The 25696-nt window shown below is 38.0% G+C and overlaps 1 protein-coding gene across 16 annotated transcripts in view; it reads left to right on the forward strand.

Annotated features, from left to right (window-relative positions):
* PBRM1 (polybromo 1) overlaps window positions 1-25696 on the forward strand; it is a 108028-nt gene that overhangs the window by 54816 nt on the left and 27516 nt on the right. For all 16 annotated transcript variants that reach the window (XM_068559418.1, XM_068559419.1, XM_068559413.1 and 13 more), the window contains 5 exons: window positions 3564-3775; window positions 12768-12953; window positions 13860-14017; window positions 14640-14903; window positions 23906-24051. In XM_068559418.1, coding sequence (XP_068415519.1) covers window positions 3564-3775; window positions 12768-12953; window positions 13860-14017; window positions 14640-14903; window positions 23906-24051 — 966 coding nt within the window. The remainder of the gene's footprint in view (window positions 1-3563; window positions 3776-12767; window positions 12954-13859; window positions 14018-14639; window positions 14904-23905; window positions 24052-25696) is intronic.

Consider the following 25696-nt stretch of genomic DNA (forward strand, 5'->3'; position numbering starts at 1 on the left):
ATTTCAGATATCTAAAAGGGCTTCTTTTTAATCTCAGATTCGTCACTTTTAAGTTCAGTCTGTAGACATTAAATGTTCTAAAAGAAGAAGAAATCAAATTTAAATTTCCATCAAACTTAAATTCCCTTCTAATTTTGATCTGTGCTGTATATTTGCCACACAACAATAGTATATACTCAGCTGTGAAAACAGTTTCAGTTCAGCAATTACAGTGTGTCTTCTATATGCTCTTGGGGTCACTTGGGGGGTATATAAAAAGTTAAAAATACAAACCCTGCCTTCCTGGAGCTTATAGTCTATCATGCTGAGAGCTAGACCTTTAGTCACTGGGCATGGGGTGATTCAAGCTGGGGAATCTGTGAAGCCTGGGTTTGCTCTGGATCTTGAAAGAAAAATTAAAAGTAATGTTTGATGTTCCTATTGAGGGCCTGCCCTTTGTAAAGCACCACGCTAAGTACTTTATGTACATAATCTCTAACTCTTATAATAGCCATTCTAGGTAGGTGATAATCTTCCTAATTTGTATACGAAGATGTACATGACAGAGGGAAATACATTGCAAAGTCACAACTAGTAAGTGGCTTGGCTTATCTTGTTCCCCACCATAGAGAGCCACTGCTGAGCCAGTCACCAAGACGCCAGTCATGGAGCGCAGCCAGGGATGATAAGACTTGAGCTGTGTGCTCTAAGAGCTTCAAGTCTGACAGTTGGGGTAGCGCCTATGCTTAGGGAAAAATAATTCCAGGCATGAGATAACGGTTAACAACTTGATATTTAGTAAAAGATGGTGGAGTAAAGGAACTGCGTTAGAGTTCTAAAAAGGCATGAGACGTCAGAGAAGACTGGGAAAATGGGTGGGATTCAGATAAGGTAAGTGGTATGAGTAAAGGCGTAGGGTTAGGAAATGAATATGGTGTGTTCAAGAGACACGTGGAGTTGGGGTCAGATTGGAGAGGCCCTTGAGTGACACATTTAGTAAATGGTCCTTATTCTTCAACAGTGCAGATAGAAATAAAGAGAAATATGGGGGGACATATTGTAGTCAAAATCTGCATTCATTTATTCGTTAGTTTTCATTTATTCAACAAATGTTTATTGAGTGACTACCAGTTATGAGAATGTTCTGGATACTTGGTATACACCAGTGGACAAAACAGACAAACCCTGCTCTCATGGAGCTTAGAGTTCCATTCTTATTCACAGTTTACTTAAATAGTCCTTAGGTCTAAAGTTACTCCTCTCCTCCCTGCCCCCCTACCTTACCCCCAGTATATCTTGGGATTAGTTCTGTGCTTCTTCCAAAATAGACTTGTGGCTTAGATTATTAGCAACTTTGTTTCTTATATAGATGACTAGCAACTTTGTTTCTTGTATAGATGACATTATTTTAAGAATTAAGCAGATTTGTATCTCTAGGAAATGAGCTCTTTTGCTTCTCCCATTGTTGACATGGTTAGTTTTTGCTTTTGAGGCCTAGGAGGTAGAGTCCAAGGTGACTTTACAGTATTCCCCTTTTTATCCACCGTTTCACTTTCTGCAGTTTCAGTTACTCGAGGTCAACCAAGGGCTGAAAATATTAAATGGAAAAACCCAGAACTAAACAATTTGTAAGTTTTATAAATTACACACTGTTCTGAGCACATGATGGAATTATGAATCTGCCCTTTCAGTGTAATGTGGATTATCAAAAGTGTGTTTTCAGTTTTAATTTTATACTTAAAATTGTAAGCTCTTGTAAAATTAATTTCAAGCAAACAGTCTTCGGAAGTCTCTGTTCAGAAAATAGGCATCAAAATAGTGTCGTAGGAGTTTTATTTCCCTTGGCCAGTTTTATTTTTATTGCTTTCCTACAAGTGTTAGCATTTCTATAACCTGAAAAGATTTTAGAATCTTTCTTGAAATATCCATTTAGGTTGTTATTGGCAGTGTTTTAGATTGCCAGTTCACCTTTGCTGGTGAGAAGCATTCTGGAGGCTTCGTTCAAGTTTTGATGCTCTAGTGATCCGTATCAGCAAACAGCTGACTGAGCTTGCTACACCATCCACACTAGCCTGACCAGAATGTCTCCATGACTGCTGCTAATAAGTCTTTGTCTCTGGTTACCTTTGTGGATAATTTTTCAGACTCTGGTATTCTTTTTTTGTGTGTGTGTGTGTGTTTTGCACATACTTTTTATTTGTTGAATAAAGGAGTATTTGTGAATATGTACATAAACACATAGAGCGAGCACTAGATTTAGAGCAAGAATATCTGGGTTCTAATACGCAAAGCCACTTACCAGCTCCGAGGGCTTAGGCCAAGAACTTAATGAGTTCAGCTTCCTCGACTGTAAAACTAGGCTCTTAGACCCGTGCAGCCCACCGCACAGGTTTATTGCAAGGTTCAAATGCAGAAACATGAAAAGTGCTATGAATACAACTTAAGAGCAATACAAGTATAAATACAACGAGTAACAGCAATTGAATTTCAAGTTGAGGCGTTCTTAATCACACCCTCGGGTTATACCGATGTACTGATGGAGTCAATATGAAAGTGAGAAAACAGCTGATTGCTAATGAGAATGAAAATGACCCTCTTCTGAGCAGGGAGAATTCTGCAATATCCCGTAGCCCATCCCTGCAATGAATCACTCCCTAAACTTCATGAAGATGTCAGCGACCCACTGTCAATAACTCTCTCACGGAAGCACAAGGGCCAAATGTCCCACGTTTATTTACATATGAAATGTCAGACCCTGGTATTCTTAATTAATAGAATTATCTTTCTTCCTCAGACCAACAGTAGATTAGAAATAGTAATAGAATTTCTTTGAGTCTAAATTCTGAAGTTCATTTTGCCCAATCCTCTCATTTTATAAATGGTGAAAGAATCTTTTAAAAGTTTTCAGTATGACACACATAATTTTTTTTCTATCTTCCACTATGTTGCCTGTGGTGATTCCCCAGAATTATGTAGTTATTTCTGGGAAACTAAAATGAACACTGACTCTGAGGCCTGTAACCATTTTACGATGCCCTTAGGACTTTGCAGTTTAGGTTCAAATATTCACGGAGTCGTACCAGCCTAGGCAACCATGATATAGATCCAAAAAGAAGAAAATGGGCTAAATCTTTTGTTAATACCTTATGCAGTGTGTTGGTCCCTTAACTAAGAGAAAGTAAAAATTAATTCAAAGATTAGATGCAAGTAAGTGTTGCACATGGTGTGGAGCCTTAGCATAGTCCCTGACTGTGGCAACCCCCTTCCGTTGCCAAAATCAGCTAATGAACATGCTATGTTTCTCCCTAGGAAGCTGTATGAGGCCTTTCCTTTTACATGAGCTGTACAAGGAGTGAGCCTTAAGGAAAAGGAAACTGGTGAGCATGAGGCTCACCAAGGTAAAATTACACTTCAGATTCTGTTCTAACAAATTTTAAGGAGATAGCCTTATTAGAACTGCACAGAAGTTACCATTATATCAATTAATGCATTAAAGAAGCATTTCATAGAATGCTTTAACATATAAGCAGGGTGTTTAAAAGAAGCAGCTTGTGTGTCAGTGAATACTCTTAATGCTATTATAGGACAGATTCTGAAATATATGAGGATGCGGTAGAACTTCAGCAGTTTTTTATTAAAATTCGTGATGAACTCTGCAAAAATGGAGAGATCCTTCTTTCACCAGCACTCAGCTATACCACAAAACATTTACATAATGATGTGGAGAAAGAGAAAAAGGAAAAACTACCGAAAGAAATAGAGGAAGATAAACTAAAACGAGAAGAAGAAAAAAGAGGTTAGTTTCTTTCATTTTATTAAATATGAAGAAACATTATTATGCTCTGTCCTAGCTGGTCTTATAATTACCTGTGGAGCAGAGTCCTATTTGTGTAAATGAAGACTCAGGGTGTTGGCTCTTTCAAAACAGACATGGTAAGATGGGAAATGTTTTTGTCATTATCAGTTTGGTCATCAGACTGGAAAAGGTTGGAAGTTATACGTGACACAGCTGTTATTCTAGTATTTCAAGAACAGAGTCAATTACTTCACAAGTGTGGGAGCTTAAAACCTCTTAATACTATTGGTAGATAAAAACCTAAGGGGCCCAGCTGGGGCTAGAGAGCATTCTCAGCAGTGCCTAAAGTTTCTGCCCCATTGTTCAACAGCATGGCTGTCCTCGTATGGACTCAGCCAGGTAAGTAGATTATACTTTGTTCTTGTTTTAAATTATTTATTTATTTATTTATGGCTGCGTCGGGTCTTAGTTGCGGCACGCAGGATCTTTCGTTGCGGTGCGCGGGCTTTTCTCTAGTTGGGGTACGCAGGCTCCAGAGCATGTGGGGTCTGTAGCTGCCGCATGCAAGCTTAGTTGCCCCACAGCACGTGGGATCTTAGTTCCCCGACCAGAGATCGAACCCGTGTCCCCTGCATTGGAAGGCGGATTCTTAAGCACTGGACCACCAGGGAAGTCCCCAAGTAGATGATATTTTGGTTGAACCACATAACTAGGAGGAAATTTTTATTTTAATTGTAACAACCTAAAAATGTTACTTTGAGTCACTTGCCAGAATTTAGAAATATTTGAAAGTAGGAACTTTTATTAGAAATTTAATCATTTCGGAAAAAGAATTCACATAAATACCTAGAATATATAACTTTCCAAGAGTCGTATTAGTCTTTAGCATCAGATCTCCTCCTTAGAGTTTTTTTTCCTTAGGCAAGAGAACAAAGTAAGTTGGTTTGAAGCAAATTCTCATAAGCAATGGCATATGCAAAAAAGAAAAGAAAAGAACCTGGTTGGTGAGAATAGTGATTTTACCAGTACAGGGCTAGCTGCAGAAACCAGCAGCTTTTTGCCAGAAGGAATGTACTCATTTAGGATGGTGAGAGTGTGTGTGTATGTGTGTGTGTGTGTGTGTGTGTGTGTGTGTGTGTGTTGGACCAGGAAAGGGGGAGGGGGGTCCTGTGTCTTTTCCAACGAAAGCAGTTGATGCAGGAATGAACAGGGTAAACCTGTAGCTTCACTTGCCCCAAGTAACAGTTGGGGTTGAGGAATATCCTGAAAATTACCATAGAAGGGCTAAGATAAGCTCTCCACACATTCTTGGCTGACTGGGAAACTACACATGTACAGGGGAGATGCGAGATACTGATGAAAAGCAAAATGCGAGGGATTCTTGAAAGTTGGTCACAACTTTGAATGCATCCCCCAAGCCACATGCAGATTGTTCAGCAGAGGGTGGATCCTTACAGGTTTGAGGTGCTTGAATACAGTCTTCACCTAAATCATTGGTTGAGCTTTAGCTATGCAGACTTACAGCAACCCCTCATGCCATGTGTCCTAGTATACTTATAATGGGAATCTCAGAGGAGAGAAAGGGAAAGAAAAATATTTGAAGACATAATGGCTGAAAACTTCTCAAATTTGATGTAAAACATTAACCTACAGCTCCAAGAACATGTAAGAAAACACAAAGGGAATCACATCTAGGTATGTCATAATCAAACTGCTGAAAGAAAGTCTTAAAAGCAGAAAAATGACTCATCATGTCCAAAAAAACAATAATATGATAATGACTCATAAGAAATAATGGAGGCCAGAAAGCAGTAGAATGATATTCAGAATGCTAAAAGGGGAAGAAAACTGAACCAATAATTGTGTATCCAGTGAACGAACCTGTCTTTCAAGAGTGAAGCTGAAATAACTCATTCCCAGATTAACAAAAATTGAGAGAGTTCAGTGCTGGTAGATCTTCCCTGTAAGAAATACTGAAGGACGAGCTTCAGGCCAAAAGAAAATACCACCAGGTAGTAACTCAGATCTGTAAGAAGGACTGAAGAGTATTGGAAATGGTAAATATGTGGGTAAATATAAAAGACTATGTCTGTATCTTTTTCACTTAATTTCTTTAAAAACATTAGATTGATTAAAGGAATAATAACACTATTGTTAGCTTTATAACATTTATGGAAGTATATATGTGACACAACTAGCACAAAGGAATGGAGCCGTATTGGAGCAAAGTTGCAATATTGAATGAAACTAAGTCACTGTTAACCTGAAATAGATGGTGACATGTTAAAGATGCATATTGTAATACCAGTAATAAATAGAAGAAGTCAACACAGGAATTAAAATGATACACCAGAAATACTTGCTTAACACAAAAGAGGGCAGTAAAGGAGGAAAAAAGGAACAAAAAAAAATAAGACCAAAAAAAAAGCAAAATGGCAGACTTGAATTCAGTCATATCAGTAATTACATACTGTGAATAGACTGAACACTCCATTCAAAATGCATTGGTTATCAGACTGAATTTAAAAAGTAAGATCCAACTGTATACTGTCTATAAGAGACTCATTTAGATTTGGACACAAATAGGTTGAAAGGAAAATGAAGGGAAAAGATATACCATGCAAATAGTAACCATAGTGAGTTGGAGTGGCTATATTAATCAGACAAATAGACTTTAAGAAATATTCCTAGAGTTGAAGGGGGACATTTTATAATGTTAAAAGGGTCAAGAACGTATAATACTTATAAATGTGTATGCACCTAACAGTGGAGCCCCAAAATACATGAAGCAAAAACTGACAGAATTGAAGAGAAATAGTTCAATGGTTATAGTCTCAATACACCTTTCTCAGCAAATGACAGACTAACTAGACCAAAAATCGGCAAAAGTATGACTTAAATAAGATTGCTATAGACTGAATGTTGTGTCTCCCACCAAAATTTGTACGTTGTAGCCTCCAGTATGTTGGTATCTGGAGATGGGGCCTTTAGGATGTAATTAGGTTTGGATGCAGTCATGGGAGTGGAGCCACTACAGTGGAATTGGTGCCATTGTAAGGGGATGAAGAGTGAGAAGACAACTGTTTATGAACCAGGAAGTGGACCCTCACCAGACACCAAATCTGCCTCCAGAACTGTGAGAAATGGATGTTTGTTGTTTAAGCCACCCTGTTTATGGTGGGTGTTCTTATAGCAACCTGATCTCTAGGACAAGGACTGTCAACCAGCTTGACTTGACTGACGTGTAAAACACTATACCCAATGACTGCAGAATACACATTCTTGAAGAGTGTACATGGAACATTGTCTAGAATGGACCATGTGCTGGGTCATAAAAGTTTAAAAAATTTTAAAGGATTGAAATCATACCAAGTTTGTTCTTTTTTTTTTAATTTTTGGCTGTGTTGGGTCTTGTTGTTGCGTGCGGGCTTTCTCTAATTGCGGCAGGTGGGGGCTACTCTTTGCTGCTGTGCATGGGCTTCTCATTGCGGTGGTTTTTCTTGTTGCAGAGCATGGGCTCTAGATGTGCGGGCTTCAGTAGCAGCACGTGGGCTCAGTAGCTGTGGCCTGTAGGCTCTAGAGTGCAGGCTCAGTAGTTGTGGCACACGGGCTTAGTTGCTCCACGGCATGTGGGATCTTCCCAGACCAGGGCTCGAACCCGTGTCCCCTGCATTGGCAGGCGGATTCTTAACCACTGTGCCACCAGGAAAGTCCCGGGTTTTTAATTTTGAGACAGAAGATTCTTCTCTTGAGAAATGGACCAGGCAGTGGGGATCTGAAGATAGCATCTGGTCCTCAATGAAATCCATCCAGCTCTATGTATGCATGGAGAGCTTCCAGTCAGCTTTTTAAAGCGTTTTTACTTTTGTTTCTTTTTTTTTTTTCTTGGCTGCACCACACAGCATGTGGGATCTTAGTTCCCAGACCAGGGTCAGACCCACGCCCCCTGCACTGGAAGCACAGCATCTTAACCAGTGGACCACCAGGGAAGTCCCTAAAGTGTTTTACTTTTAAATAGAAGCAGATATTTATTTAAATGGGACCAAATATTTAAGGGAAAACTCTCTAAGATGTTAAGATAGAGAGCAAAACAAAAAGAAAAATGGACCTTGGAAGAAACAAAAAAAATGAAGGCAGCAGGAGAAAATTTTCTTAAAAAACCAACTAACTGGACCTTCAGAGAGATGGCAAGCTACTGCATCCATAAAACAAGAACAGAAAGCCATAAAAAATGAACATTTGCAGAACAGAAAATTTATTGGAAATTAAAAATATGGTAAACCCACAGAATTAAAGAAAATATTCACAAATCATTATATCTGATAACGGTCTAGTATCCAGAATATACAAAGGACTCCTACAATTCAACAACAACCAAACAACACAATTCAAAAGTGGGCAAAAGATTTGAATAGATATATCCTCAAAGAAATTATAGAAATGGCCATAAGCACTTGAAAATTAATGTTCAACGTCATTAGTCATTAGGGGAATGAAAATGAAAATTACCGTGAGATACCACTTCACACCCTTTAGGATAACTGTTACAAAAAAAAAAAAAAAAAAAGATACAAGTGTTGGTGACCATGTGGAGAAATTGGAACCCTCATATTGCTGGTGGGAATGTAAAGTGGTGCAGCCACTATGGAAAACAGTTTGGCAATTTGTTTAAAAGCTAAACATTTAATTACTATATGGTCAATTAGTTCTGCTCCTAGGTATATATCCAAAAGAACTGAAACCAGGGACTTAAGCAGATACTTGTATACCAATGTTCATAGCAGCATTATTCATAATAGCCAAAAGACAGAAACAACCCAAGTATCCATCACAGATGAATGGATAAACAAAATGCAGTATTTACATACAGTGGAATATTATTCAGCCATAAAAAGTAAAGAAGTTCTGACACATACTACGAGGTGGATGAACCTTGAAAACATTATGCTATCTGAAATAAGCCAGACACAAAAGGACAGATGCTGTGTGATTTCACTTATATGAGGTACCTAGAATACCAAATTCATAGAGAGACAAAGTAGATTAAAGGTTACCAAGCTGTGGAGAAGAAAGATAAGGAGTTATTTTTATTTAATGGTTACAGAGTTTCTGTTTGGAGTAAAGAAAAGGTTTTGGAAATAGTGGTTATGGTTACACAACATTGTGAGTATAATTAATGCCACTGAACTATACACTTAAAAATCGTCCAGGGCTTCCCTGATGGCGCAGTGGTTAAGAATCCGCCTGCCAGTGCAGGGGACACAGGTTCGAGCCCTGGTCAGTGAAGATCCCACATGCCGCGGAGCAACTAAGCCCGTGTGTGCCACAACTACTGAGCCTGTGCTCTAGAGCCCGCGAGCCACAACTACTGAAGCCCACGTGCCTAGAGCCCATGCTCCACAACAAGAGAAGCCACCACAACGAGAAGCCCGCGCGCTGCAACAAAGAGTAGCCCCTGCTCGCCGCAACTAGAGAAAGCCCACATGCAGCAACAAAGACCCAACACAGCCAAAAATAAATAAAAATAAAAATAAATTTATTTTTTAAAAATCGTCCAAAAATGGTGAATTTTATGTGATATATATCTTACCACAATTTTTTAAAATTAATGTAGTATACCAAAAACCATTGCATTGTGCACTTTTAAAATAATTAATTAATTAATTAATTTTTGGCTGTGTTGGGTCTTTGTTGCTGCACGCGGGCTTTCTCTGGTTGCGGCGAGCGGGGGCTACTCTTCTTTGTGGTGTGTGGGCTTCTCATCACGAGGGATTCTCTTTGTTGTGGGGCACGGGCTCTAGGCACACGGGCTTCAGTAGTTGTGACCCACGGGCTCAGTAGTTGTGGCACACGGGCTTAGTTGCTCCGTGGCATGTGGGATCTTCCTGGACCAAGGATTGAACCTCTGTCCCCTGCATTGGCAGGCGCATTCTTAACCACTTCACCACTATGGAAGTGCCGAACTGTGCACTTTATTTTTATTTTTATTTTTTTTAATATATATATATTTTTAATTTTATTTATTTATTTCTGGCTGTGTTGGGTCTTCGTTTCTGTGCAAGGGCTTTCTCCAGTTGCGGCGAGCGGGGGCCACTCTTCATCGCAGTGCGCGGGCCTCTCACTGTCGCGGCCTCTCCCGTTGCGGAGCACAGGCTCCAGACGCGCAGGCTCAGTAGTTGTGGCTCACGGGCCCAGCTGCTCCGCGGCATGTGGGATCTTCCCAGACCAGGGCTCGAACCCGTGTCCCCTGCATTGGCAGGCGGACTTCCAACCACTGCACCACCAGGGAAGCCCCTGTGCACTTTAAATAGGTGAATTGTATGGTGTATTAATTATATCTCAAGCTTTTAAAAAAAAAATGATAGCAGAGTGGGGTTGGGGGATAAGATTGATGTTGTTTAACAGAACAAACTTGCAAAGAGTAGTAAATAAGCTATAGAGATCTAATGCAGAGTACAGTAGATATAGACAACAATATTGTCCTATAGTTATGTAGTGTGGTAAACTGCTGCAATGGCAACAGTATATAAATAGATCAAAGTAACATGTTGTACACCTTAGATTTACACAATGTGGCACTTCCCTGGTGGTCCAGTGGGTAAGACTCCACACCCCCAATGCAGGGGGCCCGGGTTCGATCCCTGGTCAGGGAACTAGATCCTGCCTGCATGCCACAGCTAAGAAGTCCACATGCCGCAACGAATATCCATGTGCCTCAACTAAGACCCAGCACAGCCTAAATAAATAAATAAATATTTTTAAAAATTTACACAATGTTATATATCAAATTTATTCACTTAAAAAATTGTTTTAAAGATAGCAGAAGGGAAACAGAGAAGGATTAGAAGATAAAGTTGAAGAAATCTCCAAGGAAATAGAACGACAACAAATAAACAAAGAAAAAGATATCTAAAAGATCAGCTCAGGTGGCCTAGAATCCACATAACTGCAGAACACAGTTCTGCTAGGCCTTCTTCCACTATATAACAAGGACCCCTTTCCTCCACTTTCTAATAACATTTTCTTCATTTTCTTCAGAGCCTTCAATGCCAAGTCTTTAATGTCCATTTCTCTACTAACAGTCTATTCAAGGCAACCTAGGCTTTTTCTGTCGTGTTCCTCAAAATTCTTCCAGTCTCTGCCTATTCAATTGCAGAGTCACTTTCATATTTTTTTAGGTACTTGTTACTGTAACAACCCCTCTACCGGCTACCAAAATCTAATCTAAATACCATCAACTCAGAAGTCCCAAATCTCATTATTTAAATCGTCTAAACTAGGTGTATGGGTGAGGCTCTGGGTATGATCCATCCTGAGACACAATTTCTCTTCATCTGTGAACCTGTGAAAGTGAAAAAACAAGTTCTCTGCTCCTACAGTATAGTGATGGAACATGCATAGGATAACAGGGACATTCCCTTTCAAAAAGGGAGAAATGGAAAGAAAAAAAAGAGTCATCAATTCCAAGCAGTTTCAAGATCCGGGCAGGCAGACTCCTCCATTAGGCTTCAGGGCATGGAATTAGTTCTCTGTGGCTCCACACTTTGCCCTCTGAATCATCTTTTTTCATGAAAGGTAACACATGTTTGCAGCTGAGTTGTTTTATCAGCCTGTTTCCTGTCTCTAGAATTTGGGGGGTTTAACAGCCTTCTTTCATTTTGTACTCTGTCCGTTTCAGGCCTGTTGACAGTGTTCCGGTTGGTATAAAATTCTCAAGAACCTTGTGAATATGCTTCCTATGTCACAGGGATTCATTTGATTAATCAACTGCTAGATAACATTTTCTACCAAAAATGGCAAAACTTTAAAAAAAAATTATAATACCAGTATTGGAGAGGGAATGGAGAAACAGACCCCCCCCCCCGCCACCTTGTAGCCAAAGAGTGAAGGACTTAAGTTGGTATAGACTTTTGGGGGTCAGTTTGGAATATGCATTTTAAAAACGTTTAACATGCTTATTTCCAGCTCTTCCATTTATGGAAAAATTATCTTAAGGAAGTAATCAAAGAAGTGGGCAAAGCTTTTTCCTGAAAAAAACCTACGGTGTTTGCAGATAATGGCTTATATGGGAGCCATTAAAAAGTTTTGTTTAGGGACTTACCTGGTCCAGGTCCAGTGGCTAAGACTCTGCACTCCGAATGCAGGGAGCCTGGGTTCAATCCCTAGTCAGAGAACTAGATCCCACATGCCACAACTAAGAGTTCACATGTCGCAACTAAAGATCCCACATGCCACAACTAAAGATTCCGCATGCTGCAACTAAAAGATCCCACATGCTGCAACTAAAAAGATGCCCCAACTAACAGTTCTGCATGCTGCAACTAAAGGATCCCACATGCTGCAACTTTTGCTGCAACTAAAGATCCCGCGTGCCGCAACTAAGACCCGACACAGCCAAATAAATAAATAAATGAATAAATATTTTTTTAAAGTTTTGTTTAACAAAAATAAAAATCTTGTTGAAAAGCATTTAATCTCAGGGGAAATGTTCATGATACATTAAGTGTATGCATATATAGTTTACAGTATATTGTATGAAATACATATTCCATATCTCCTCAATTCTATGATTCCATTCATTGTGACATAACCATGTAATAACTGTCAGAGGAAAAAATTCCAGATGTGTTAGGATGGAGAGAAAGTACATATGAGATTATCTCTAGGATTACATGATTTACAAGTGACCTGTTTTCTACTTTATATGTTTGTATCATCCAGAATGACTCTAGTGAGCATATATTATTAAGGTGATTATTTTTATTCTGTAGCTGCTTTATTTATGTATTTATTTAAATTAATGGCAGTTGGTTGTAATTCAAAAAGACAATTTTGAGTAGAGGCTATTGGGAATGTGGATGTCATACTGTTTGTCCTGAATCCTGCCTTTGAGTATCTAGAAAAGAAGTAAATGTATTAGTATGTGTTGTTTGAATCCTGCATCTGTTCCAGCATCCCTTTCATGAGAACATTTTTCTCTTTTTTACCTAAGAAGCTGAAAAGAGTGAAGATTCCTCTGGAGCTGCAGGCCTCTCAGGCTTACATCGCACATACAGCCAGGACTGCAGCTTTAAGAACAGTATGTACCATGTTGGAGATTACGTCTATGTGGAGCCTGCAGAGGCCAATCTACAACCACATATAGTCTGTATTGAGAGACTGTGGGAAGATTCTGCTGGTAAGTTCGTTTTAAATTGGAGGGCAGATTGGTGAGATGTGACTATTGTACTCCTCCTTGGTTCTCAGGGAAGGAAATTGTAACTCAGACATTTTATGTCTTCCAACAATAGTTCTACACTGTCAGTAAATGCAATTAAGTACCCACTATATGAGAAACATAGGCTCAAGCACTGTTGGGCAGTGGCACAGCTGAGTCGAAAGAAATACAACTTTTTGAAGTCTAGTTGAGATTCAGTCATTCAACTGATATTTATTAAAAACATACCGTGAGCCAAACTCTGTAGGATGGCAGAGATTGAGAAGAACAAAAGGCCTGTGTTTTGCCCCTGGCAAAACCACTCTGGTAAAAATCACAAATAAAGAAGAAATTGTTATAGAGAGACATGTGCCTTAGCTTAGAATTTGATGCCAAAAAGGCTTCGTAGAACAATTGCCTTTAACTTGAGACATAGAGAATGAATAGGAGTTAATGAAACCAAAAGCAAGCAGAAGTGTGATCCAGGCAATCCAATTGTTTCAGCTGTTCATCATGTAAAATACCTTTGTATTCCTTCACCCAAGAGCTAAATATGTCCTTTAGTATATCTTACATCCTTATAAAAGCACACAGCTTTAGGTGTGTCCTGACCCAGCAGAGTAGAGTAGGTCTCATCACCTTCCTTATTCTATTTATTATACATCTTTTAATAGGAGGGGGAAAGTAGTATTTTTTAGGCCTCATTACATTTCATTATTTTAAAGTATTGTTTCTTCTAAGATAATTGTATTAAGGAACCGTGGCCTAAAAGCACATTGCTAGGTTTAGGCCATGGCAGAATGGATGTAGTATTTGCTCATTTTACAAAGAATATGTTATTTTTGTTAATGGTAATTCTCTCTCTTTCTCTCTCTCTTTGTTTTTGAGGTGAAAAATGGTTGTATGGCTGTTGGTTTTATCGGCCAAATGAAACATTCCATTTGGCTACACGAAAATTTCTAGAAAAAGAAGTTTTTAAGAGTGACTATTACAATAAAGTTCCTGTTAGTAAAATTCTAGGAAAATGTGTGGTCATGTTTGTTAAGGTAAGAAACTCATTAGTCCCAAAACAATAAATTATTCCATGGGAATAAAATTTACAAACACAAAAAATTGATCTTTACAAAACTGATAGCTCTGTTTTAAACTGTTGAATTTTTTTTTAAGCTGTGTCTCTAGCTTCTGTAAAGATTTGGGGAGAAATTAACCTGAACATGATGGTGAAGGACCATTTGCTGCCTACACTATATAGCTATATGCAGTTAGCTTAAATTTTTTTATACCGGCAGATAAATTTTTAAGGGTGACATTTTCTGAAGGATCATTATAAATTGTTAGTGTGGTTTTAGGTAATAAGGTGCACTTTTTGTTTGTCTGTGTAGTATAGGCACATGCCCACAGCTTTAAGGAACATTATAGCTGTATGAAATACTAATATACTGTCAAAGGAGCAGTTGGTAAGCTAAATAAGCTAAACAGTATGTGGTAAGGCCATTCAGTGTAAGGAAATACTCCTGGATCTCTAGCCATTTACCATTTGTTGTTCACTGTCAAAAAGTCTTAATACTTTAGCTTTTATTTCTTTGCTTGTTTGGTGATTTTATTTGTTTTTTGGTTGATTGGTTTTCAGAAAATTCACCTAATTGATTTTATTCTTATATCCACCAGGAATACTTTAAATTATGCCCAGAAAACTTTCGAGATGAGGATGTTTTTGTCTGTGAATCACGGTATTCTGCCAAAACCAAATCTTTTAAGAAAATTAAACTATGGACCATGCCTATCAGCTCAGTTAGATTTGTCCCTCGAGATGTGCCCTTGCCTGTGGTCCGAGTGGCCTCTGTATTTGCAAATGCAGATAAAGGGGATGATGAGAAGAACACAGACAACTCAGAGGACAGTCGAACTGAAGACAGTTTTAACTTGGAAAAGGTATGTAGATAATAGCCACATAGAAAAGAATTTTACATTTCAGAATACCTAGTCTCAAAAATAAATGAACAAAGTACTCAAATTCAGAATTAGAAAAAGAGCAACAATATAAAACCTTAGCCTAGGGACTTCCCTGGTGGCGCAATGGTTAAGAGTCCGCCTGCCATTGCAGGGGACATGGGTTCGATCCCTGGTCCGGGAAGATCCCACATGCCGCGGAGCAGCTAAGCCTGTGCACCACAACTACTGAGCCCGTGTGCCACAGCTACTGAAGCCTGCGTGCCTAGAGCCTCTGCTCCACAACGAAGAGTAGCCCCTGCTCACCGCAACTAAAGCCCGTATGCAGCAACAAAGACCCAATACAGCCAAAAAAAAAAAAAAATTAAATTAAAAAAAAAACCAGCCTAATAGAAGGAATTATAAAGGAAAGAAAGAAGTTAATACTTAAAAAAAACAGAGCAGCAGGGCTTCCCTGGTGGCGCAGTGGTTAAGAATCTGCCTGCCAATGCAGGGGTCACGGGTTTGAGCCCTGGTCCGGGAAGATCCCACATGCTGCAGAGCAGCTAAGCCCGTACACCACAACTACTGAGCCTGTGCTCTAGATCCCGCGAGCCACAACTACTGAGCCCGTGTGCTACAACTACTGAGGCCCGCGCACCTAGAGCCTGTGCTCCGCAACAAGAGAAGCCACGGTAATGAGGAGCCTGTGCACGGCAATGAAGAGTAGCCCCCACTCGCTGCAACTAGAGAAAGCCCACGTGCAGCAACGAAGACCCAACACAGCCATAAATAAATAAATAAATGAATGAATGAATAAATAAATAAACAGAGCAGCAGAATTAAAAAGGAGACTTCGACAAGTTCAATGAGATAAACTACCAACTATCCTAATAAAGGAAAAAGAAGGGAATTAAGCTCAACATACAAAATATAGAGGAAATTTAAAGACTTGTACATTTCTGTTAATAAATCTGAAAACTTGAATGAGGGAATTCCCTGGCAGTCCAGTGGTTAGGACTCCACACTTTCACTGCCAAGGGCCTGGGTTAGATCCCTGGTCAGGGAACTAAGATCCCACAAGCTGCATGGTGTGGCCAAAAAATAAATAAATAAAACAAAACCAAAAAAAATAATTTAAAAAACCTGAATGAAGTGAATAATTTTCTAGGGTAATACAAATTAGTAAAGTGGAATCAAGTAGGGATAACACATGTAAGTGGACAACAACGTGAAGAAATTTTTTTAATGTCAAAGAGCTCACTTCAAAGAGTACTCAGGTCAGATAATTCCATAGGTAAATTCTTTTAACCCTTTAAATTATTGAAGGACTTCCCTGGCGGTCCAGTGGTTAAGACACCGCGCTTCTACTGCAGGGGGCATGGGTTTGATCCCTGATTGGGGAACTAAGATCCCGCATGCCGCGTGGCGTGGCCAAAAGAAAAAAAAGTTATTGCAGAGCATGGAGAGCAAAGAAAACTTCCCAGTTTGTTTTACCAAGCCGGAATAATCTTGATTCCAAAGTCTGACAAAGTAAAAACAGAAAACTGCAGTTCAGTCTCACTTTATGAATACTGATACAAAAAATACTTGGGAAAAATGTATTGTTACAAGTGAAATCAAGTTAGTTGTTTGAGAACAACATGACCAAGTAGGGGGGAGTTCATTCTAGGAATGCAAGGATTGTTCAAAATTAGGAAAATTCAGTAATACACGTCATTATAATTAGTAGATAAAAGGAGAAATTATCTGATAAGGTATAGTACCCATCTTGATTGAAGTCTTCAAATGGATATTTCCTCAAAGTGATTTTTAAAAATTGTCTTCGTATCTCAAGCCTAGAGTAAAAGAAATTCCTTTTAATGTTATACACGTGACAGAGGTGCTTTCTGTACCATTATCTATATTTTTCTGAGAGTAGCCAATGTAGTTAGACAAACAAAAGTAGTAAAAATATTGACAGTAAGAGGAAAAATTATTTTTTTGCAGATAATGGGGAGAAATTAACTGAAAAGTTTTTGAAAACAGTTCAACAGGTATAAATTTCAAAATCTATATACATGTCATTAGCTTTCTTATATAAACAGAACAATAATTCATAAGACTTTTGAAAGTAAAATGAAAATGTTGAATACACTTTAACAACTGTTAGAAAAATCATATGGAAGAAAATATCCAATTCATATGAACAAAAAACATACATTAAGAAATTATCTTAAAAGGAATATATGGAACCTAGGGGAAGAAAAATAGTCTACTGCAGGACATTAAAGACTTGAATAAGTTGTTTTGGAACTTGACAAAATTATTCTAGCATTCTTTTTTTTTTTTTTTTTTTAATTCTAGCATTCTTAGGAAAGAATAAATACATGACAGGCACCAGAAAAAGAAAAACTGAAAGAGTAGTCAAGAGTGCTTTACCCTGCCAAATAGTATTACATTTTACAAAAATACATTAAAAAAATATTAAGATATTAGCTCAGGGTTGGTCAGTGGAGGGAATAGGCTCTTCACAATTAAATCCAGAATATAAAGATACTCATTCATTCATTTTAGTTTTTATATATATATATGTGTGTGTGTGTGTATATATATATATATATATATATATATATATTTTTTTTTTTTTTTTAGTAATTTATTTTTTGGCTGTGTCGGGTCTTTGTTGCTGCACGCAGGCTTTCTCTCTAGTTGCGGCAAGCGGGGGCTACCCTTCGTTGTGGTGCGCAGGCTTCTCGTTGCAGTGGCTTCTCTTGTTAAAGAGCACAGGCTCTAGGCATGTGGGCTTCAGTAGTTGGCACACGGGCTCAGTAGTTGTGGCTTGCAGGCTCTAGAGCAGGCTCAGTAGTTGTGGTGCACGGGTTTAGTTGCTCTCCGGCATGTGGGATCTTCCTGGACCAGGGATTGAACCCGTGTCCCCTGCATTGGCAGGCAGGTTCTTAACCACTGTGCCACCAGGGAAGTCCCTAGTTTTATATATTTTAACTTTAATTTTGAAATGATTTTAGACTTAACAAATGTGCCAGGTGCTTAACAAAGATAGTACAAAGACATTCCTTATATTCTTCATTCAGCTTCTGCTAATGTTAACACCTTGTAAAGCATGGTACAAGGATCTAAACCAGAAAATTAACTTTAATACTATTTACTAATCTAGAGACTTGATTCATACTTTCCCTTTTGTCCCACAATCGCCTTTTTTTTCTTCTAGTTTTATTGAGATATAATTGACATATAGCACTGTATAAGTTTAAGGTGTACAGCATAATGATTTGACTTACCTGCATCATGAAATGATGACCACAGTAAGTTTGGTGAACATCCATCATCTCAATATAGATACAACATTAAAGAAATAGAAAAAAAAATTTTTTTTCCTTGTGATGAGTACTGTTAGAATTTACTCTCTCTCTTAACATCTTTCCTATATAGCGTACAGCAGTGTTAATTATATTTATCATGTTGTACATTACATACTTAATACATATTTATCTTATAACTAGAAGTTTGTACTTTTTGACCACCTTCATCCAATCCCCCTTTCCCCCTATCCCCTGCCTCTGGTAACCACAAATCTGATCTCTTTTTCTGAGTTTGTGTTTTTGAAGTATAATTGACCTACAATACTGTTAGTTCCTGGTATACAACATAATGATTCAATATTTCTATACATTTCAAAATGATCACCATGGTAAGTCTAGTCATCATTTGTCACCATACAGAGATACTATGTAATTATTCCCCACACTGTACATTTCATACCTGTGATTCATTTATTTTATAACTGAGAGTTTGTATAAAGGTAGTATTTCAAATCAGCAAGAGAGGATGGAATCAAATGATATTGGAAAAACTGGTAGCCATTTGAAAAAAGAAGAAAAAAAAACCACCTGAACTCTACCTCATTTCATATTCCAAAATAAGTAAGATATAAACATTAAAAAAGAAACATAAGTTGCTAACGTAAGTACATTTACTACTATTTACCTGTAATCTTTTATTCATTTATGAGCTTGGAATGGATCCTTTTATATACATGATATAAAACCCAGTAGCCATAAAAGAAAAAAAAAACAGATCATTTTCTTGATACAATTGACAATATCAATTAGTTTAATGAAACAGTCTAAGGACTGCTGTTTCTAATGTACAAAGAGCTGTTTGAAGTCTAGGGAAAAAATAATACTGGAAAAATGGGCAAAGGACCAAGTAGATCATTTATAGAAGGTCATTCAAAAATGTAAGAAAATGTATTAATCTAATAGCTTTTAAAATGGCCAGCAAATTGGCAAGAAGTCTGAAGCCTGATAATACATGCAGCCTGGTGTCAGTGTGGGGTAACACACTCTCATCTCCCATCAGTGGCATTCCCTTTGGCCCTGCTGTTTGATGGCAGGGAATGTGTTCCAACATAGTACTCAACTAGGTACGCCAAAGGGTGACATCAGTGTTGTTTGTAAAAGCAAAACCCTAGGCCAAACCCAAATGCCTGTCAATGGGAATTAAATTGTTATACATCCATTCATATAATGCAAACTGCAGCCAGCAAAAGGAATTAACAGGTTGCAGAATGGGATGTGGTTCCATCATTACTCAGAAAAATCAAAATGTATGTTTACATATATGTATGTGTAAAAAACATGGAAAACTATAAACTAAACTGGATGATTATCTCTAGGGTTAGATCACAGAAGACTTGTTTTTTTTTTTTTTTTTTTTTTTCACACACACACACTGTATTTTATTTTTACAAGAGATAAATAGACTGACACCAAGCATTGTACATGGATGACCACAACAAAAGCAACAATGATTGCAATTACCAAACATGAAACAAGCTCATACTATGTCATAGTATTGACATTCAGTCCAGTAATCCTCCACTGTAACAGCTCCTTTACTTTGCAGTGAAAATTGATTTGTATATTCTTTGCCTCTGAGTCCTTGTTGGATTTTTTTTTTTTTTAATTCAGACAAAGTCACAAAAATTATACTCATCCTCATCAGTTCACTCAGTCCCATGTAATTAAATTTTTTTTTTCCTCTTGATCTTTTGTTAGCACTTTTATGAGTTCATCAGTTTTTCATTAGAGTTCTGAAAATGCTTATTCATTCAGTTCAGCAGTACAGTCAGTTACCAGAAACCTGTACTTGTCAGAGTCTTTTCCATGAATTTCTTAAAGATGAAACCCTTTTATAGGAACATATTTGCAAAAGCATCAGAGTACACACAGAACTGTCTGTAAATGACAAAAGACTTAAAAATGACCACAGTTAAAAATTTGATGAAAGTTCATAATAATGCAGTTGACAAGAAAATTAGTTATTTCTGAGATATACATTTTAAGGTAATAACTAGGATTATGACTTATAACATTATACCAGAACATATAAGATTTTTAGAAATTTCATGTAATGTCTGAAACATTTATATTAACATATTTCCATACAAATAACCCAATGAAAGTTTAGTATTAGTTGTTTTGTTTGTTTGTTTTTTTATACTGCAGGTTCTTATTAGGCATCAATTTTATACACATCAGTGTATACATGTCAATCCCAATCGCCCAATTCAGCACAACACCATACCCACCCCATCGCAGTTTTCCCCCCTTGGTGTCCATATGTCCGTTCTCTACATCTGTGTCTCAACCTCTGCCCTGCAAACTGGCTCATCTGTACCATTTTTCTAGGTTCCACATACATGCGTTAATATACGATATTTGTTTTTCTCTTTCTGACTTACTTCACTCTGTATGACAGTCTCTAGATCCATCCACGTCTCAACAAATGACTCAATTTCGTTCCTTTTTATGGCTGAGTAATATTCCATTGTATATATGTACCACATCTTCTTTATCCATTCGTCTGTTGATGGGCATTTAGGTTGCTTCCATGACCTGGCTATTGTAAATAGTGCTGCAATGAACATTCGGGTGCATGTGTCTTTTTGAATTACGGTTTTCTCTGGGTATATGCCCAGTAGTGGGATTGCTGGGTCATATGGTAATTCTATTTTTAGTTTTTTAAGGAACCTCCATATTGTTCTCCATAGTGGCTGTATCAATTTACATTCCCACCAGCAGTGCAAGAGGGTTCCCTTTTCTCCACACCCTCTCCAGCATTTGTTGTTTGTAGATTTTCTGATGATGCCCATTCTAACTGGTGTGAGGTGATACCTCATTGTAGTTTTGATTTGCATTTCTCTAATGATTAATGATGTTGAGCATCTTTTCATGTGCTTCGTGGCCGTCTGTATGTCTTCTTTGGAGAAATGTCTATTTAGGTCTTCTGCCCATTTTTGGATTGGGGTGTTTGTTTCTTTAATATTGAGCTGAATGAGCTGTTTATATATTTTGGAGATTAATCCTTTGTCCGTTGATTCGTTTGCAAATATTTTCTCCCATTCTGAGGGTTGTCTTTTCGTCTTGTTTATGGTTTCCTTTGCTGTGCAAAAGCTTTGAAGTTTCATTAGGTCCCATTTGTTTATTTTTGTTTTTATTTCCATTACTCTAGGAGGTGGATCAAAAAAGATCTTGCTGTGATTTATGTCAAAGAGTGTTCTTCCTATGTTTTCCTCTAAGAGTTTTATAGTGTCCAGTCTTACATTTAGGTCTCAAATCCATTTTGAGTTTATTTTTGTGTATGGTGTTAGGGAGTATTCTAATTTCATTCTTTTACATGTAGCTGTCCAGTTTTCCCAGCACCACTTATTTAAGAGACTGTCTTTTCTCCATTGTATATCTTTGCCTCCTTTGTCATAGATTAGTTGACCATAGGTGCGTGGGTTTATCTCTGGGCTTTCTATCTTGTTCCATTGATCTATGTTTCTGTTTTTGTGCCAGTACCATATTGTCTTGATTACTGTAGCTTTGTAGTATAGTCTGAAGTCAGGGAGTCTATTTCCTCCAGCTCCGTTTTTTTCCCTCAAGACTGCTTTGGCTATTCAGGGTCTTTTGTGTCTCCATACAAATTTTAAGATGATTTGTTCTAGTTCCATAAAAAATGCCATTGGTAATTTGATAGGGATTGCATTGAATCTGTAGATTGCTTTGGGTAGTATAGTCATTTTCACAATGTTGATTCTTCCAATCCAAGAACATGGTCTATCTCTCCATCTGTTGGTATCATCTTTAATTTCTTTCATCAGTGTCTTATGGTTTTCTGCATACAGGTCTTTTGTCTCCCTAGGTAGGTTTATTCCTAGGTATTTTATTCTTTTGGTTGCAATGGTAAATGGGAGTGTTTCCATAATTTCTCTTTCAGATTTTTCATCATTAGTGTATAGGAATGCAAGAGATTTCTGTGCATTAATTTTGTATCCTGCAACTTTACCATATTCATTAATTAGCTCTAGCAGTTTTCTGGTGGCAGTTTTAGGATTCTCTATGTATAATATCATGTCATCCGCAAACAGTGACAGTTTTACTTCTTCTTTTCCAATTTGTATTCCTTTTATTTCTTTTTCTTCTCTAATTGCTGACAGTCAATTTTAAATTTTACATACTCTAATGTTTGAATTATTTCCAACAAATACACTTTTTATATAAAGAAGAAAAATAAAGTTTTTAAATTGTTAATGTAAAAACTGGAAAAAATGAATTTTTAGTGTCCTAGAAAAAATATCCATTTTAGTGTCCTTACAGTGTTTGTAAGAGAAAAGGAGCTTGGGAAAAAACATGGTATTTTTTACATTTTACCAGTATGTCTGGGAATCATAGAGACATTAATTTTAAAAGAAGAAATGTCAGTGGAAGTCAATGTGGGAATTAACTTAAATTTGTTATTATTATTGTCATTAGAATTCGTAAGTCCCCAGTGTTCTCTCTATGTATGAGTTACTTTTTTAGTCTTATATATTTATTTTAATATTGCATGGCCAAATCATGTCATGCTAAGAACTTTTTAGATGAATAACTAGAACAGAACCCATTCCTGAAATAAAATGTATTCTTAATCTCAGGGCTTTCTTTTTCATAGCTTCCATTCCTTCAGGTGCCCCCCACCCAACATATATGTGGGACCTCTCTCATTCTTAAGGATTTTCCAGGAAGTCCATTTCAGTACCACATTAGAAATCATAAAGATCAAAACATTAAATTATTTTGGACAGTCTAAAGGAGATTTTTTTTTCCTTAAGGTTGAAGTTTCAGATATTCTCAGGGAGATGCAGTAGAAAATTTGGGGGGTGTTCTGCAGATTCCTCAGCTTTTATGTGTTTTAGAGCTTTTGTATTTAAAACACCTAGTGCTGTGCTCAGTATCTGCTAGGTTCTCAGTAAATTATGTTTCTTATTTTCATTAGTCAGAATTATCTTTTATTTTTCTTCTGAGTCAGGCATTATTCTGTGTATGTAGCATGAATTGTGTCATTTAAGCTTCCTAACAGCCCCATCTGATGGGCACAATATCTTCATTTTACAGATGATGAACCTAAGGCATAGGAGGTCAAGTAATTTACCCATGTCACAGCAGCCAGTAGGTGACAGACCCTGTAATTTATTCAAAAACAGAGTATGTGTGTTTATGTCACAGAGGCTATGTTGTTCCTTTCCATGTTGGAATAAATCCAAATGATAAAATTTTTAAATCAGTCAGTTGTTAATATGAAGAAATGTGGTGAAGAGGAAGCTTGTGTAGAATTTCCTCCTTATCTTTTTAACAGTTGCATGAGGCTGTTTTCTGTATGCTGATAAGTCTTCTCCATTGCTTTTGTTGGCTAAAGTCTGTAAGAATGGGGGAAGGAAGGAGAGGGGAATAAAACAGTCTTGGAGTAACATTATTTTATGAAAATTAACTAGAAATTTAAAATAGATACAATATTTGATAAGACTCAGTTTGATTTCAGTAACCTATTCCTGTGGTTTCCTATCTTTATCAGAGCTTCTGTTTATGGTTATTTTTTCTTTTAAGTTAAAATGAAGGAAATCTGCCTTCCCTTCTTACCTTCTCTGCCAACTCCTTTATTGTCAGCGGCCTGTCTTCAACCAGTTTCCTTTACCACAGGAGAAAGAAGACGTCCCTGTGGAAATGTCTAACGGTGAACCAGGTTGCCACTACTTTGAGCAGCTCCGGTATAATGACATGTGGCTGAAGGTTGGCGACTGTGTCTTCATCAAGTCCCATGGCCTGGTGCGCCCTCGTGTGGGCAGGTGAGCGTTTTTGAGGTAGAGAGGACAAGGTTTGGTTTGAGAGATTCGGAGCCAGTAGAAATTCATCACTGTTTAGGATGAAGGCTAAAGTCCCTCCCTTGGCAGCTTTTCCAACTTCCTCTCACACCACAGTCTCCCTGCTTACGCCTCTAGCCACACTTCCTTCTTTAAATTGCTTCCATGAATCCTTTTTTGTTTTTTTTTTGCTTTTTCTTCTCCTGCCGTTTACTGAACTCTCAACCCAGAAATCTCCCTGCCAGCTTCATATGGTGAACTCCTTTAGCTTAAATTTGAAATGGCTTTTCCTTAAGGAAGCCTTTCCTGTCTCCTCCAGACTAGGTTAGGTCTCCCTATCACACATTTTCAGAGCACCGTGTATTTCCTTCTTCTCAGAGCACATATCATTTATATTATCAGGCTTCCATATCAGACTGCAAATGCCCTGAGAGTTAGAGACCCTCTCTTTTTGAGCAAAAAAGCGATATATATACCTTTATATCCCTTGCTCCAAGCATAGTGAGTGAGGCTCAGATATTTGATGAACAAGTAAATGGGTGGAAGTATGGTTGGATGACATAGAATAGCATTAAAGGAGTCAGGGCGCAGGGCTGGGCAGTAGAGGATAGTAGTTAAGGAAAGTAGTTGGTTCCAAGAGATCTTGGTTGAAGTCCCAGCCCTGCTAGTTTAATGTCCATAGGCAAATGACTTAACTCTCTGAGCTTGTTTTCTCATTGTATTTGTTCATCATTCAGGAATTGTTTATTACACACCTACTATTTGCCAGGCTCTGTAGATACATTAGTGAATAAAACAAACAAGTATCATTAGTCCTGCGGATCTTTTTTCTAGTGGGAAGACAAACTATAAACATCATGAATAAGTAAAGTGTATAGTGCATTACATCATGATATGTGCTGTGGAAAAAAATAGAGCTGGGTATGGGGAATCAGGAGTGCCATGGTCAAAGTTAGGGTGTTCAAAACTTTAAATAGGATGGTATGTAAAGCCTCACTGAGAGCTGACAGTTGAGCCAACACTTGAAGAAACCAAGGAAGTGAGTAATGTAAATATCCAGGGAGAAACTTTTCCAGGGACAGAGAACAGCCTGTGTAAAGACCGGAAGAGAGGCATTCCTGGCCTGTTCAAATCATCAGAGTCTGTTACAGGCGGAGTGAGCTGTACATGAGTTAGATAGGAGATATGAGAGCCAAGGGATATAGTGCAAATCTTGTGGGACTCAGAAACCATTGTAGGGACTTGGGCCTTTACTGAATTAAATGAAATATCATGGATTATTTTCAGCACAAAAGTGACTTTTTTTGGGGGCGACACTGCGAGGCATGCGGGATCTTAGTTCCCCGACCAGGGATCGAACCTGCGCCCCCTGCAGTGGAAGCACAGAGTCTTAACCACTGGACCACCAGGGAAGTCCCCAGAAGTGACATCTGACTTAGGGCTTAGCAGGATTGCTCTGTCTACTGATTGTAAAGAGTCAAAGGTAGAAGAGCGAGATCTGCTAGGAGGCTCTTGCAATAATCCAGGCAAGAATGATGGTGGTTCAGGCCAGTAGTCAGATCCAATTCTGTAGATTAGTCAGATCCTGTTTTGAAAGACTGAGTTAGGAGAATGTAGTGTCCGAGAGAGA

This window comes from Eschrichtius robustus, chromosome 12 (assembly GCF_028021215.1).
Source record: "Eschrichtius robustus isolate mEscRob2 chromosome 12, mEscRob2.pri, whole genome shotgun sequence".
Lineage (NCBI taxonomy): Eukaryota > Metazoa > Chordata > Mammalia > Artiodactyla > Eschrichtiidae > Eschrichtius > Eschrichtius robustus.